The sequence below is a fragment of the Asterias rubens genome, chromosome 8 (genome assembly GCF_902459465.1).
Source record: "Asterias rubens chromosome 8, eAstRub1.3, whole genome shotgun sequence".
Taxonomy (NCBI): domain Eukaryota; kingdom Metazoa; phylum Echinodermata; class Asteroidea; order Forcipulatida; family Asteriidae; genus Asterias; species Asterias rubens.
In genome coordinates, this window is record NC_047069.1 from 13,164,713 (window position 1) to 13,182,143 (window position 17,431).

At 36.3% G+C, this 17,431-nt stretch overlaps 1 protein-coding gene across 1 annotated transcript; it reads right to left on the bottom strand.

The window, feature by feature from the left end:
* Positions 1–1,875: 1,875 nt before the first annotated feature.
* LOC117293604 (TM2 domain-containing protein DDB_G0277895-like) lies at positions 1,876–17,281 on the bottom strand. The gene is made up of 7 exons (XM_033775962.1): positions 17,045–17,281; positions 11,529–11,592; positions 9,416–9,522; positions 6,491–6,586; positions 5,632–5,718; positions 4,099–4,182; positions 1,876–2,276 (listed from the first exon to the last, which is right to left on the bottom strand). Exons 1-7 carry the CDS (start codon positions 17,117–17,119, stop codon positions 2,007–2,009), a joined length of 783 nt encoding a protein of 260 aa, XP_033631853.1. The 5' UTR covers positions 17,120–17,281; the 3' UTR covers positions 1,876–2,006.
* Positions 17,282–17,431: the final 150 nt, after the last annotated feature.

Genomic DNA, 17,431 nt, shown 5'->3' on the forward strand with positions numbered 1-17,431 from the left:
AAGCCGTTAAATGTATGTCACTGTGATAGCGTTCCGACTCTCTCCCACTCTGCGAAACCGAAACAAATTTGCATTGTTTAAATAGAATAGCAAACTCGAACGGCAGTAAATTAAGTCAATGTGAATGGAAGTTGAAAACTGTCGATTATGGATGGATTTTCCTAAAAATGTGGTTTGTCGCCAGAGTCTGGTTAGACTTGTTGACAAGCCGTTAAATGTATGTCACTGTGATAGGCGTTCCGACCCTCTCCCACTCCGCGAAACCGAAAAAAATGCACAATTGAAAAAATATCAGCAACAGATTGATTAACATAGCTATTTAGTATATGTGTATAAATTCACATAATTAATCAAACTGAGAGCATCTTTACCGGTCAGAGACTAAATAATATTATACAGCTTCTTAACGGGTTGGTTATTTTCATTCTTCAGCTTAAGAAAATATAATAAGCGGTATAGCTTTGTCAAAGACGGTAGGATACGCGTAATACCCCTGCATTTCAGTAAAATGTGTTTTGTTGAGATACTTGTTGTGCTTGAGCAGATATTAAATAACTATGTATTTGGGGAACTCCTTGTCTGGTGCATGTTTGCCTTCATCCTATGATCTGCCATCTTTTCAAGGGAATGTACACTTTTGGTAGTTGTCAAAGACCAGTCTTCTCACTTGGTGTATCCCAACATAAGCATAAAATAACAAACATGAAAATACGTTTTTACATGCTAAAATAATTTTCGTCTCATGATCAGTGAGACGAAAATTATTTTCATGACATTGTTTTACTCATTTCTCAAACTACAGCACCTCAGTAAGTAATATTTTCAGGTAAGCTTTCTACTATCATTATCTTCAAACTGTGTAAGTTTAGTGTATATCTGTGGACATTGTGTTTTTTGTCCTACAAAAAGTACATAGACGCTTTAAGAGGAATATCAATTCCTACCTCCATCTCCACTGAGTTCCTGCATTTCTATGCAATCTATAGCTATTTACAAAAGACTACTCGATATAAGATAAGAGGAATATGACCCAATATACAGTTTATACTTCTATATTAAGTTCGGATACCAAAATAGTTCAACTCTGAGTCTCAATTTGTGTTCGAACATTGTATTGACAAGTAGTCTACCGGTTGGTGGGTTTTGTTGGTCTCTCAAAAACGTTTTATTTTATTTATTTTAAAGCAAAACAATGATTTGCTTTAAAGCTTTACGAGTTTCCCGAAAAAGTCACATGCACTTAGTAACAATAAGCCCGTGTACTGTATATTATGCCAATAAATGTGATTTTTCCTTTTTTTAATGGCTTTGCTTGACACCCTTTAAAAGTTTCCCGTTTTTTCCCTAGAGTGTATAAGTGGCCCATTTTAACCCTAATGTTACCCACTCAGCCATTACATGGCTTCATGGACAATTTTTTCAGGGTTTCTTGAAGCTAAACAAACGCCACTTCTATCTCAAATCTATGGCACATGGTGCTCGATTTAATAAACCTGTTCAGCTGCATTATTTTGTATCTCAAAATGACGCCAAAGAATGATTGGGGTTGGCTCATTTGATAAACGTCAGTTTGCTGCTAAACACTTTTATTAAAGAAACTGCACACTATTGGTAATTGTCAAAGACCAGTCTTCACACTTGGTGTATCTCAACATAACACAAAATAACAAACCTGTGAACATTTGAACTCAATGGGTCGTCGAAGTTGCGAGATAATAATGGGAAAAAACACCCTGGTCACACGAAGTCGTGTGCTTTCAGATGCTTTCGAGACATCAAAATCAAACTCGTGGAAAAGTACTTCTTTCTCGAAAACTAATTAACTTCAGAGGGAGCCGTTTCTCACAATATTTTATACTATTTACAGTTCTCCTTTGCTTGTTACCAAGTACGTTTTTATGCTAACAAATACTTTGAGTAATTACCAATAGTGTCCAGTGCCTTTAATAAACCTGACCGTGTAGGCTTAGTTGACAATACACAGGATCATCTTCTCATAGCTTGTTTTAAGCCTTCTCTGGGGGGTTATCACCTGGAGGTGGGTACCCCTGCTGGGGTGGGTATCCTTGCTCGGGTGGGTACCCCTGCTGGGCTGGGTAGCCCTGTTGCTGGGGTGGGTAGCCCTGTTGCTGGGCCGGGTATCCTGGTTGCTGGGCTGGGTAGCCCTGCTGGGGAACAACGTACCCTTGCTGCTGGGGAACAACGTACCCTTGCTGCTGGGTTACAACAACTGCGCCACCCATACCAGGATTGGTCACAATAGTGTGGGTGGTGGTCTGTAATAAAATAAAAATAAGCAATACAACTTAATTAAAACTCTAGGCGCAATGGGAATAAAAAGGTTTCCCACTTGAATTTAAGGATAGGTAGGCCTAAAATTCAGTATAAAAACAATAAAAACAATTAAAAAAAAACAATAAGAAGAAAAAACACAAGGATAGGGTCTACCCAACAACCTTTACCTTAATCCCCTACCCCCCCCCCCCCCCCAAAAAAGGGTTGAAACAAGAGAAAGTTTTCATTACTAAGTACCAATTAAAAACGCAGCCCCCGGAAGCGATACTGAAATAACAAATAATCGAACAAACCTTACTCTCGAAGTGAACAAAATAATAATTATAATAATAATAATAATAATAATATCAGAGATAGTTATACCGCGCATTTGCCATCTAACAAATGATCAAAATGTGCCGTACAATAAAAATTATTACGATAAACTAAAACAATGACACAGTTAACACAGCATTAATAGGAAATTAGCAAAGTATATATACGGGCAATAGATTCAAACATATTTTCAAAAATCCACCCAAACAAAATGAAAGTATTCATAGTGAAAAATGCCAGTAAACACTTCCCTGTTCAACCTTTTGTCAACTTGTAATTACCACCTCGTTTGAAGTAAACGAAGCTAACTTCAATGGCAATCTAAAACCATTGATCTCCATTTGTTTATGTATAAAAGAACAGACTTGACAAAAACACGAATACCGTCCATTTTGAAAAGCAAACTGTCATGTATTGACAATATACTGAATATTTGATATTTCTATAAAAAATAACAATTCAATTAAATTCAATTCAATTCAAATACACATTTATTCCCATACTTCCATGAAAAATATCAATAGTTACATGTATATACGGAGTAAAGTAACAAATAACTTAAGGAAAAAAGAGCAGGATAAATGTAATAAATAGAGTATGGTGATGTTTTGATTTGTAAAATAAACCCAGTCAGACAGACAACGAAAGACAACGAAACAAAACAAAACAAACAAACAAACAAACACACAAACAAACAAATAACAAATAACAAATAACAAACAACAAACAACAAACAAACAAACAAACAAACAAACAAACAAACAAACAAACAAACAAACAAACAAACAAACAAACAAACAAACAAACAAACAAACAAACAAACAAACAAACAAACAAACAAACAAACAAACAAACAAACAAGCAAGCAAGCAAGCAAGCAAGCAAGCAAGCAAGCAAGCAAGCAAGCAAGCAAGCAAGCAAGCAAGCAAGCAAGCAAGCAAGCAAGCAAGCAAGCAAGCAAACAAGCAAACAAACAAACAAACAAACAAACAAACAAACAAACAAACAAACAAACAAGGTGTCCAGTGTCTTAAAACTTTTCGTTTTGAACTCGTTGTATTTCCTTTTCGGTATGAACTCGTTGTATTTCCTCTGATTTAAATTGTGTCTGTCCTTTTGCGTCACAGTTGCGAGGTAATAATGGAAGAAAAAACACCATTGCCACACGAAGTTGTTTGCTTTCAGATGCTTGATTTCAGGACCTCAAAATCTAATTCTGATGTCTCGAAATCAAACTAAAATATTTAAGTGGAAAATTACAACAGCTCTCCATTGCTTGTTACCAAGTAAGTTCTTATGCTAACAATTACTTTGAGTAATTACCAATAGTGTACAGTGCCTTTAAGGCAGCAGCACTGGAGAGACGGGGTTTGGTGGAAGTGGTACCATTGATTCAGGCGGGTAAATGCCTACGTCTACTATGGAGATAGATGGGCAATTTAAACAGAAGTTGTAATGATTTTTTTAAACACAGCAAACTTTATTTACCCTGGCAGCAAGGACATCCTCAGGGCGACCGCGTCCATCTCGCAGTTCCTGGTACTGTGACGTCACGACCAGGAAACAAAACACCTATAGAAGACATCACACCAAAGAATGAGATTATAAAATAATTTTGCAAATTCAATTAAATTCAGTTCAATTTAATAAGGTTTATTTAAAAAAAAAAAAAAAATAATGATAAAAAAAAACCGGCAGAAGTTAAAAAGACTTTAGTTGGCGTGTTGACATTCATTAAAGGCCTATTGTTAAAAATTACAACAACAAAATTACTGACAGACGCGCTGATCTAGCCGTAGCCTTAGCCAAAGTCGCCAATTCGGACACGGCCTATGTCTGCCAATGTCCATCGAGTTTGGCAATATTCTGATCCCGGTTGATGTAATGAATCATCGTTCATTACTACTATAATGAAAAAGGGTACAAGACGTATAGATGAAACAGAATTGCCCAAGCAGCCACTTTGTATACTGGACCAACATACAGTTATAATTGGTTACAGCTATAATTGGTTTAACAAAGCTACATCAATAACTGTTGGAACAGTTAATAACGACAACTGTTGGAACAGTTAATAATGACAACTGTTGGAACAGTTGACATAAATCTTGCTGCAAACTGGGACCACAGCAAATCGTTTACTACTTCATACATCATGGCGATATATGGAGACTAAAAAGGCACTGGACACGTTTGGTTAATGTCAAAGAACAGTATTCCCACTTGGTGTGTCTCAACATTTAAGCATAAAATAACAAACCTGTGAAAAACGGGTTCAACTGGTTATCGAAGTTGCAAGAGAATAGTGAAAGTAAAATACCCTTGTTGCACAAATTTGTGTGCTTTCAAATGCATAATCAAAGGCTTTAGGCCTGAAGTAAGTCTTTTATTATTTGAGTGAGGATTTACCCTTTCTCAAAAACTACGTTACTTCAGAGGAAGCCGTTTCTCACAATGTTTTACACTATCATCAGCTATCCATTGCTCGTTAAGTAAGTTTTGATGCTTCATTTGTTTTAATAGTAACTACCATTAGTATCCAGTGCCTTTAAAGGAACACGTTGCCTTGGATCGGACGAGTTGGTCTACAAAAAGCGTTTGTAACCGTTTTTTATAAAATGAATATGGTTGGAAAGATGTTTTAAAAGTAGAATACAATTATCCACACAAGTTTGCCTTGAAATTGCGTGGTTTTCCTTTTACTGTGCGAACTAACACGTCGGCCATTTATGGGAGTCAAAAATTTGACTCCCATAAATGGCCGACCGTGTTAGTCGACGAGGTAAAAGGAAAACCGTGCAAATTCGAGGCATGTTTTTGTGGATCATTGTATTCTACTTTTACAACATCTTTCTACCCATATGCATTTTACAAAAAAAAACCGATTACAAACGCTTTTCGAAGACCAACTCGTCCGATCCAAGGCAACGTGTTCCTTTAAAATTAGATTCGTCTTTCCATTGTGACAATGTTGATTAATCTAACCAAAAAATAAAGTTGGGTTACACAACCATTACTTACGTCCAGGACGACAAATGCCAACAAGATCGCCAATAACATTACGTAAACATATCCACCAGCCTGTTTTGCGAGTAAAAAAAAACAATAAATACAAAACACAAATTATAACAAACAAACAAACGAACGAACGAACGAACGAACGAACGAACGAACGAACGAACGAACGAACGAACGAACGAACGAACGAACGAACGAACGAACGAACGAACGAACGAACGAACGAACGAACGAACGAACGAACGAACGAACGAACGAACGAACGAACGAACGAACGAACGAACGAACGAACGAACGAACGAACGAACGAACGAACGAACGAACGAACGAACGAACGAACGAACGAACGAACGAACGAACGAACGAACGAACGAACGAACGAACAAACAAACAAACAAACAAACAAACAAACAAACAAACAAACAAACAAACAAACAAACAAACAAACAAACAAACAAACAACAAACAAACACAAAAACACCATATCAATCACAGGATATACTTAAGGTATCCCGCCACAACTTTTTCGCTCATTCAAAGGGAAGTTCTCATTCGAGTAAATTAGAAACCTAGTTTATTTTATAACGAATGAAAAGGTGGTGGGAGATATTAGACATTTCGTCTTCTTCCAATTTACAAAGAATACAAAAAACATTTAAAGCATTGATGTTTAGTTATCATGTAATTGATTATTTGGTTTTTGTTTTGACAATGGATAAGGATTTTAATTTGAGTGTGTACATTTAATAGAGTGTGTAGATTAAATCATTAATAAAACAATAAGATTTAATTTTCGGGAGATTTAAGAAGATCTAATATTTGGAAGATTTGGCATTGTCAGTGTTTGAATAACCAGACTTACTATAGCCTGGACGACATACAAGATGCATGATACTCCCTCAAGCAAGATGACAAGTGGTTTCATCACCATGAACATAATCAGGTACCCACGCTGGTTCTACCATGAGATAAATAAAATAGAAACATGAGATTTAAGTTTAAAGGCAGTGGACACTATTGGTAATTACTCGAAATAATTTTTAACATAAAAACTGACTTGGTTACAAGTAATGGAGAGTTGTTGATAGAACAAAACTCTGTGAGAAACGGCTCCCTCTGAAGTAACGTAGTTTTTGAGGAAGAAGTTATTTTCCACGAATTTGATTTCGAAACCTCAGATTTAGAATTTGAGGTTTCGAAATCAAGCATCTGAAAGCACACACGACTTTGTGTAACAATAGTGTTTTTCTTTTATTATTATCTCGCAACTTCGACGACCGATTGAGCTCAAATTTTCACAGGTTTGTTATTTTAAGCACATGTTGAGATACACTAAAACAGTGTCTTTAAAATACCTACTGGAACGAAAATGGCAAGCGTGATCTAGTCATGTGAGTAAAAATGGATTTGAATTGTGCAAAAAACTCAATAATTTTGAATGCCCTGGTCCAGTGCTTTTATAAGAGATTCGCGAAAAGCTCCGTTAGGGGCCTACGTCTTCATATGCCGTGGGAGCCCCAATTTGTATACAACCGCTTATAACAAACACGTTGTAAACAAGTTTGAAAGGCATTTTCGTCAAAATCAAATTCGCCGAAGTACTTCTTAAAGGTTTTATACATGATTGGCATCAGCTAACAAAATAGTCGCAGACAGTGTTAACATTTTGCGTGCATGATGAACAATACACTTGGACATAAAAACAAAAACGTGTGAACATTATTTTAAGGGTTCATCCTTTGCGCGGGTCAAAATAAATGGAAGTGAAAAAAACATTTTAAAAAGATCAGTATCATACACACATTGTCCTTGTTTTTGTTGCAAACAACCGAAATCAGTTTTTATTTTATTTTATTTTATTTTATTTTTTATAGTTTTCAGAGCCTGTAATTTTCTCAAAAATTACTTAGATTTCAGAAGAAATTATTTCACAGAAAAAAAATTTCTCTGCTATTTTCATCGAAATTTATACTCAGTAAGCATGCAGTCTAATTCTTAAAGGTATCTTTTAGCTTTACAAAATGTTGCATACATCACCTTTCTCACCATATCTACTTGCCAGGGAGAGTTTGCTCTTATAACGGTTTTGCTACATATTCTACTACCGCGGAGCATTTTTTCCTGATTTTTTTTTCCCGGGAGACTTCTCAGTTCTAAAAAAAAAAAAAAACTGTCCTGCTTTCAACTACTACCTGATTTTAACTGTCCTTCTTTTAACAACTAAACCAGGTGAAGCAGGACAGTTCTGTTTAGAACTGAAAAGTCTCCCCCAAAAACCCAATCATTTGATCAACTGATTGTTAAAGGGGTGGGGACATTGACAAGTTTGAAGTAACGACCATTTAAGGTGTTCATTGCTTTAGCTCATTCAACTAGAACCAGTGGTCTTTGAGTTTTATCTTTTCATGTTAAATACATGTATATAAGTAGCAATATTTGATTCACATTTTGCACTCTTCAGTGATGCACTCTTTGAGGTTTATCGTTTATGTAAACAAGCAATATTTGATTTAAGTTTCAAGTCAGTACATCATGCCAATAAGGAGTTAGGCTTATTCAAGCTTTTCATTGTTTAAGCTCATTCAACTAGAACCATCTGAATCACTCTGAGGTTTATCTTTGTTTTGCATTTATATGTAAAAAGCAATAGTTTGAAGTCAGTTCATCATTGAAATAAGGAGTTATGTCTATGAACATTTTTCATTGTTTTAGCTCATTCAACTTAAACGAGTGATTTATTCTTTGAATTTTATCTTTTTATAATATAATGAATCTAACAAAACATTATTTGATTCAAGTTTCAAGTCATCACATCATTGAAATAAGGAGTTTTTTCATTGTTTTAGCTCATTCAACTGAAACCAGTGATAAATTCTTTGAGTTTTATCTTTTCATATGAATCTACATATAAGAAGCAATGTGTTTTTCATTGTTTTAGCTCAATCAACTGACACCAGTGATTAATATTGAGTTTGATCTTTTCATACATGAATCTACATGTAGAAGCAATATTTGACTTGTTTCAAGTCAGTACATCATTGCAATCAGGAGTTATGATCATTTGTGCTTTTCAATGTTTCAGCTCATTCAACTGGAACCAGTGACAGATAATTTGTTTTTACAAATTATTTCAAAACTTTAAGATTTCATTTTGAGTTTGTTTCTTTTAAATCCAGCTTTAACATTTTTTGTTATTACAAAAACTTCAACATTATTTGAAAACATAGCTGAAAATTACTGAAAATTACTGGCAATTGTATCTAACAATATCACTTAGGCAAAAAAAACTCAATTCAAACAATTTAACTTGAACCAAAAACTTTAACATTTCCACTAATCGCGGACGGCCGGCCGGACGGACGGACAGACGGACAGACGAACGCCGGACGGAAATTGGTATTACATAGGCACTTAATGCTCTGCAGCTCGCCAAAAATCCGAAAACCTACTCCGCGGTAGTAGAATGTTATAGCAAAATATTGCTATTTATATGTAAAGAACAAACTCTACTGGCAAGAAATTATACACATGGTCACACCGCAAACTACCGTGGCCCAATTTCATGGAGCTGCTAAGCACAACAATTTACGCTTAGCATGAAATTTCTTCCTTGAGAGAAACAGGATCACCAACAAAATTCAGTTTGTTGCATATTGCTTGTTACTAGTCTTGTTTGCATATCCTGAAAATCTCGTGGCTGGTAATTCTGTTTTTATCAACGCAAAATTTCCTGCTACGCAAATTTGTATGCTTAGCAGCTTTATGAAATTGGACCCTGGCTACTTACCACTGATATCCCGACCAGGACCAGTATGGATGCTATCAACACCAGTGCCACGAGGGCCTGATAAATGCACAACGAAATGAAAGTGGCTTCTGATACACCATACAAATCTGCACAAAATGAGTTTAAACAAACATAAGAGAAATCTATAAGACAGGTCGAACTCGTTGGAAAACTTGCAGTCAAAGATTACACTATATCCTCCAAGCGTCACAAATTCTGCATAATGACCTTTAAAATGCAAATTTAACATTAAAAATATGTATAATTTACATGTAACTCAATGCATTATAGGGGCATGGAAAGCCTATTGCATGAAGTCTGATGAAAATTACACGCACTATAAAAATAATTATTTTGAGTAAATACCAAAAGTGTCCACTGCCATTTAGCATAAAACCTTACTTGGTAACGAGTAATGGGGAGACGTTGGTAGTATAAAACATTGTAGCCTTGCTCAAGGCAGTCGCATTATTCGCTCCGAAAAGACGCCGCTGTAAACCCACCCGTATACCCTGTGCGTGGTGCGTGCGATCACACCGCATGACCCACCCGTATACACACTGTCACATCGTACGACTAATGTGCACATAAGTCATCGGCACTCGTACCACTAACCGCATGCGGAGGCTTCAACACAGACCCTACAAGGCTGACGCAAGCGGATAGTGTACGGGGGCATCGTGTCGTGCGATGTTACGCACAGTGAATACGGGTGGGTTTTTATACAGCGGCGGTCTTTTTTTTTGAGTGAATAATTCGACTGCCTTGAGCAAGGCTAAAAACATTGTGAGAAACGGCTCCCTCTGAAGTGGAGAAGTTTTCGAAAAAGAAGTAATTTTCCACGAATTTGATTTCGAGACCTCAGATTTAGAATTTGAGGTCTCGAAATTAAGCATCTGAACGCACACAACTTCGTGTGACAATGGTATTTTTTTCTTTCAAATTTTCACAGGTTTGTTATTTTATGCATATGTTGAGGTACACCAAGTGAGAAGACAGGTCTTTGACAATTACCAATAGTGTCCAGTGTCTTTAAAGCTATAGTCCTAAGTTAGGATGAGTAACTTGTCCCACCTCGAGATAAGACTAATCTTAACTCTTTGTAAAGTCCACCTCTGGTATTAAGACCGGTTACGTGTTCATTGAATAAGACTTGGTCGTTGAATCATCATCACCCACTTTAAAATGACAATAAATGCCTAGTTCAATTTACAAAGGACACATCCTGAATCCATTGCAACATCTTGTACTTTTTGTAAGGAAAAAAACACAATGTCCACAGATTTACACTTAACTTACACAATTTGAAGATAATGATAGTAGAAAGCTTCCCTGTAAATATTACGTGCTGTAGTTTTTGGGAAATGAGTAAAACAATGTCATGAAAATAATTTTGGTCTCATGAGACCAAAATTACTTACGTATTTTCATGACATGGTTTTACTCATTTCTCAAAAACCACGGAACCTCAGTAAGTAATATTTGAAGGGAAGCTTTCCACTATCATTATCTTCAAACCCTGTAAGTTTAATGTAAATCTATGGACATTTTGAAAAAAGTACCCAAATCCTTTTAAGTCAATGAGAAAAGGTTCATCAAGGTCAACACCACGGACAACAGAGGACATGGCCTCATTGGAATTCGTGTAATTGATCAGATCGTCAGCCTTGTAACTTGAAGAAACCAGGGATAACATGATCTTATAAGACTTACAATTTTTTTTACAAACCTAAAAAATTACGGGGACACCATAAAGCACTCATTTCAATATATCTAAACCTTAGTTATAATCACAATAAAGCCATCATGTTTTTTTTCTTCCTCCTTGCAGTAATACTGTTTTCCCCGTGTGATTGAGCCATTGTTATCCATTTGATTACCCGACAATACCTTTTGGGCACATGCCTCACGAAATATCAGCACCCACGGGGCCCCCGATCGCAGGGACCATTGCTGGGTATATCGCCGGTCAACATTTTCGATATCGTCCAGGGTTAATGATTATATACTTCCCTCAGCAACAATTTCCAACACTTATTCTGATTGTAAGGTCGGGTCAGTTCAATATATAACTTGATAAAAATACTTGCTGTAATGCTAAGTGTAAACTCACGAGAAATACCAGCGAGTGTTGTTATCTCGTAAACGCCATAGGCCAAACATACCGCAGCGGAGACCTGTACAGTATCAATGTAAAAAAAGATGTTAACATGAAACGATTCAAGTTGGTAATATAAAAAAATAATAAACAGCATTTATAAGGCGCATTATAAATCAAAGATTCCTCAGTGCGCCTAACAATAAAAACTAAAAGACAAAAATCAAGACCAATTAAAAAAATATAGGCTAAATACTTTTAAACCGAAAAATAACCGACATAAAAAAAATACAAAAATGCAGACAAAAGTAGATACAAATTTAAAACGTTAGAAACATCAGACCTAGAAATATTATATAGGGCCTAAACCCATGAAATGGAAAATTTTACAAATACAAGAAATTAATCCAACAATTTACATTGTTGGGTACTGTCATTTTGACACGTCGACGAATACTAAGATATAGACCTTTCCATAACAGCCGAATGTTAGCAAAATAATCAATAGTATAGGTTTTCACGGTCAAATTCGGCAAATGAGCAGCCAATTTCATGTTCAGTTAAATTAAAGCCATTTTGCCTCACCGGTTTTTACTGCGTTTCAAATTCAGAATTCGGTCATTCAATTTCGTTATGAGGCATTCAAGTTCCTAGCACACTCATTCTTTTTCATGACACACAATCATCATTCAATTTAGCAAAGCTGGTTCGACTAGAGATTTTGCTGATTTAAATTTCGTAAAGAGGCAATCAATTTCGCTCACCGAGGATTCAAATAAGTACGACTAAAGAAATACGAGTAAACAGATAAACTGTATAAGGCAAACCGTTTCGTACCTTCACAGGTTCAAGATGGAATGCTCCCTTCAAAAAGGCGAAGTCGAGTTGAACAATCAATCTTTCAAAAAATGGAAATTTATTTTCTTTATTTTATGTTTCCAGTAGACTTTACCTTGGGCCCCATAAGGGTTGTTTTCTTCTTTATTTTTTTCGGGAGACCTTCAATGGTTAACTGACCAAGACCTGGCATTTGAATGTGTTTGAATGTTTTTTTTTTAAATGTTTTTCCAGTTGTTGTTTTTTGTAAATATTCACCAACCATCTGTTGGCGTGCCAGACATCTTGGCATATCATGTTCAAGAGTGCCAAAACATTAACCGCATGCCTTTAACATTCGTATAAGGAAACAACAACTTAACCAAGCGTATATAAGACGGCAACAATATCAGAATTGACTGCCTCAAAATGAAATTGAATGACTAAACACACGCCTCAAAAACACTCCTGCGAATTTGAATGCAGCTTCGATGAATTGTTAAATTGAATGATTATTTTGTTAAATCGAATGACGTAAAAGTAGATTTGACTAGTCTTAAAATGAAATCGAATGACCCTTTTTTTAGTAGCATTCGATTTCGTGCGAAATAGAATAGGCTGGTGGTTAAATTGGCTGCTCATTTCCCGAAATTTACCGAGAAAACCTATATTAAAAAGAATGTTGACAAAATTCAACATTTTCTGTTATTTACAATTCGTGGGCTGAAATATCTCTTAGGCCTATGATTTGTTTCTAACAAATTCAATTGTGTTTTAATATCATGTTGCTACAAACTAGGGTTGTCTGTTTTTGATTATGTTTATTTGGCTATAGGTCCACCGCAAATTTGTCCTTTAAAGATAAACAGGTATTATAACAAGCATCGGCAGCCATTTTGAAATATTATGAACATTGCTTTTTTTTAATTATATATTTTGTATTCAAATCTTTATAGTCCTATAGCCAATTATCTTCCTCATGATATAGCCTACTGGTCAGACAAATTTCATGTTTGGTCACAATTATACATACATATACATACATACATACATACATACATACATACAACAGAGCATTTATAAAGCCTTCTCAACAAGTTCAAAGCGCTGAAAAGAGCCAACCAATGGAGCTAAACTACAACATAAAAATTATTACATATACACATAAGTTTTAGGAAATTTCTTGAAAAAGGGCAAAGAGTTACAAATTCTGATGGATACTGGGAGGTTGTTCCACAAAATACACCCTATCTAGACTACATTGACAAATTATTAGTCGACATCTTTGTTTTGTCTTACTACGCCATCTCGTATGGTATGTGTTATGACCATGGCAAGTCAGCGTCTGGGGTTCAGACGTAGTCACATAATTACCTCGTTTTCTCGATGGCGTTCCTGGAGCTCCGTAGAAGAAAAAAACCTAATGACATCACAGCCTAATCAGCAAGACTGGCAACAGTCTCATTTTATTTTTAACCAAAACAATATGTTCACGATTACAGTAATAGTTATCGATGGTAGGTACATTGGATGCCAGTCTAACCCAACTCACAGACGTAGAAATCATGGCATCGAGAACGCATGACAAAAACGATTAGGGTGCGTCTAGAACTCTATAGGTATTGCGTGAAAAGCTTGGTTAGAACTTAGAACCGTGGAGGTTAATCTAACCTCCATTATAACAGTATCCAAATATTGACTGCTTCGAGTGCTATGGTTAAAACTATGACTCCCGATTTCATGTGTATAATTACGGCTTATGATTAAAGGCAGTGGACACTATTGGTAATTGTCAAAGACTAGCCTTCACAGAAAATTTGAGCTCAATCGGTCATCGAAGTTGCGAGATAATAATGAAAGAAAAATAATCCTTGTCACACACGAAGTCGTGTGCGTTTTGATGGTTGATTTCGAGACCTCAAGTTCTAAATCTGAGGTCTCGAAATCAAATTCGTGGAAAATTACTCCGTTACTCCCATTACTCGTCACCGAGGAAGGTTTTGTGCCAATAATTGCTTTGAGTAATTGCCAATAGTGTGCACTGCCTTTAAGGACATATTGGACACGAGTTGGCCAACAATCTTAAATTGGTATAAATGGGTAAAACCAACATTCATAATCTTAAATTGGTTAGCGCTCAAACAATTACCGGCTACACCATGCATGATCAGATTTGTTTCTTTGTCTTTTTGTGTCGGTAAACATTTGTTTATTATCTACATTTTATAGAGGTCAGTGTATTTTACAATATTAATGAACAAAAGAACATAATTTATTAACTAGTTTATAAGTTATTATTACCTGTTGTACTTGTTTTAATTTATCCTTTTTACGAGGGGGGGGGGGGCTGCCATAACACCAATTGAACCTATCGTCATAAAAAAATGCACCCATGAAAACCCAAAGTATGGCCCTTTTCGAAACCACGACTTCGGCTTTGGATTTGGTTTCAGGCTCTGTCCTCTCGTCTGAAGCCCGAGCGCGTACGCAAGGGGGACGTGCAGTGTCAAAACAACCGTCAAACAACAGCTAGCCGGATGAGCCGAATCTGGGGGGCCAAAGCCGTAGTTTTGAAAAGGGTCTATTATTCAAGGTTCAATGTCAAGTTTAATTCACGCTAGACTGCACATTGGTATTTACTACTTATAATAAAAGTGGTTTGGTGGGAATAAACCGTGACGTAGGCCTACACGTATACGACACTCTGTGACGCACAACTGGCTTTGTTGGGGTATATTATGGCGAACACCATGCGTATTATAGTATGTGCACTGTTTGGTTTGAGTGTTTTCGGACAATTACCCAAACAATAGTGTCGTGAGTATGTCCCCAGATCTCAAAAGGCTAGAATGCCTGTATTATGTGAATGTACTGTATGGTCACGTATTGTGTGTTGTTATTATAGTTGCTGTGTTCTATAGTTAGAGTAATGGCATCCACTTTGAGTATCCGGTCCGGGAACTTGGAAGTGTAGTAATGTATCCCCTACGGTAATGGATTGCATACCTCCATCCGGACTAAGTTATACACCATTGCTAATTATTTTCTGTAAGAGAAAAATTCATTGAAATGCTCTAGTTTTTCCTATCAACAAAATACAATGTAACACAAATGACAAAGTGATGTCAAGTTAGGGTCGCTTTTAAATATGGAAACATCAAATGTCGGTTTATATTTTTCTATCCGCGTATTCTTTGATCGAATGTTCGTTTGGGTGAAAATATTACTTTTGTTATTAGAACAGAAACATATATCATGAATACTTGTGTAATATCAAGTTAAGTTTTTAAATTAAATTGATAATCATTGATTTATTCCCGTAAAATAAATTACAAGCAAATAAGAAAACAAGCACAACAAAGTAAATACAAAATTAAACAATAAATAAGTATAAACAAACAGTTAAAAAAACAAAAAAAAAAAACAACAAACAAACAAACTAAAAAATTTGTTTGCAGCACGATAAAGGTGTAATACGTATGGCTGGTCCTATAGTAAGGATGAGTAACTCGTCCTAAGTCGAGATAAGACGAGTCTTAACTCTTTATGAAATCCACACCAAGTTTGAGTTTTCAGTGATGACTTTTTGCGAAAACAAGTCCCAACACCAGACTTATTCACAACAGGAAAAAGTACACTAATATTACTTAAACCATGTTAGTGATAGACAAACAGAATATTACACGATTTCAAAATCGCTCGTCTTCAACTGAACAAAAAGACTTCAATGAATAGGTTTTTCAGCTAAAATTGGCTTTATCTCCACACAAAAAAAAGAGTTAAATTAGTGGTCAAACGCGAACCACGTGTGAATGGAGCAATACTCCCGCTAGAATTTGTTTTTCTTCTGGCACATTTTTTGCCATCCTCCTCTTAAAGGCAGTGGACACTATTGGTAATTACTCAAAATAATTATTAGCATAAAACCTTTCTTGGTGACGAGTCATGGGGAGAGGTTGATGGTATAAAATATTGTGAGAAACGGCTCCCTCTGAAGTGCCATAGTTTTCGAGAAAGAAGTAATTTTCCACGAATTTGATTTCGAGTTAGAACTTGAGGTCTCGAAATCAACCATGTTAACGCACACAACTCCGTGTGACAAGGGTTATTTTTCTATCATTATTATCTCGCAACTTCGATGACCAATTGAGCTCAAATTTTCACAGGTTTGTTATTTTATGCATATGTTAAAATACACCAACTGTGAAGGCTAGTATTTGACAATTACCAATAGTGTCGCACAACGACAGTGGCAACTGTAATGTGCAGAAAACCTCCCGCTAATAATGTAGTAGTAGTGGATATCTCCATATACTGCTGCTTGACAAACATCAGCAAAATCAACCGAATTTGATGCAAAAATGTGAAGGATAACAATATTGATACTATGTCCACTAGTTTATGCACATGACTTGGTCTTGCCCTAGTGCTTTATCGAACCTTTGCTTCATCAATTGACAACTTGCGTTCCAATCCAAAACCAAAAACAAGAGTATGGAATAAACGTATTATTGTACTGAATTTAATTGAATTGAATGCGTCGACATACAGCGCATTACTTGCCAAACGGCCGCTGCAAGAGCTAGGTCATCATTGCTTTGTACATGTACAGTGTAAACATCGCCACATTGAAATTTATAATAAGAGCACCAGAACGTCGTCGTTCGTTGTACCTGTGGTTATACTCGATGCCCAGACAAAGAAAATACACCTACCAGCGTGTAAATTGCGGCCGCCATCGCTCCTGCCCGGACATTGTCGAAACAGCAACATCTCTGCATTATCGCCATTTTGATACTTCGCGGTTGTCTCAACTTGTTGTTGTGGATGATGGAGACGTTTTTTATTTTTTGAAGCACACACTATAGTAGCCTACACATACAATCATCACCCAAAACTGTGCATGGGGGAGAGTGTGGCTAGCGTGGGGCGTGGTGTAGACTTGACTCAAGTCCCAATCCTTTAATTGCCTCATCGTTTGACACATTGTTTTGTGCTACGCCGGTGAAAGCGCACTGATGCGGCTTGTTTGATAGTTTGCGCAATATAGCCTACACGAGAGGACGCGTCCTGATTCAAGTCCCGTTCGGACAGGACTTGAA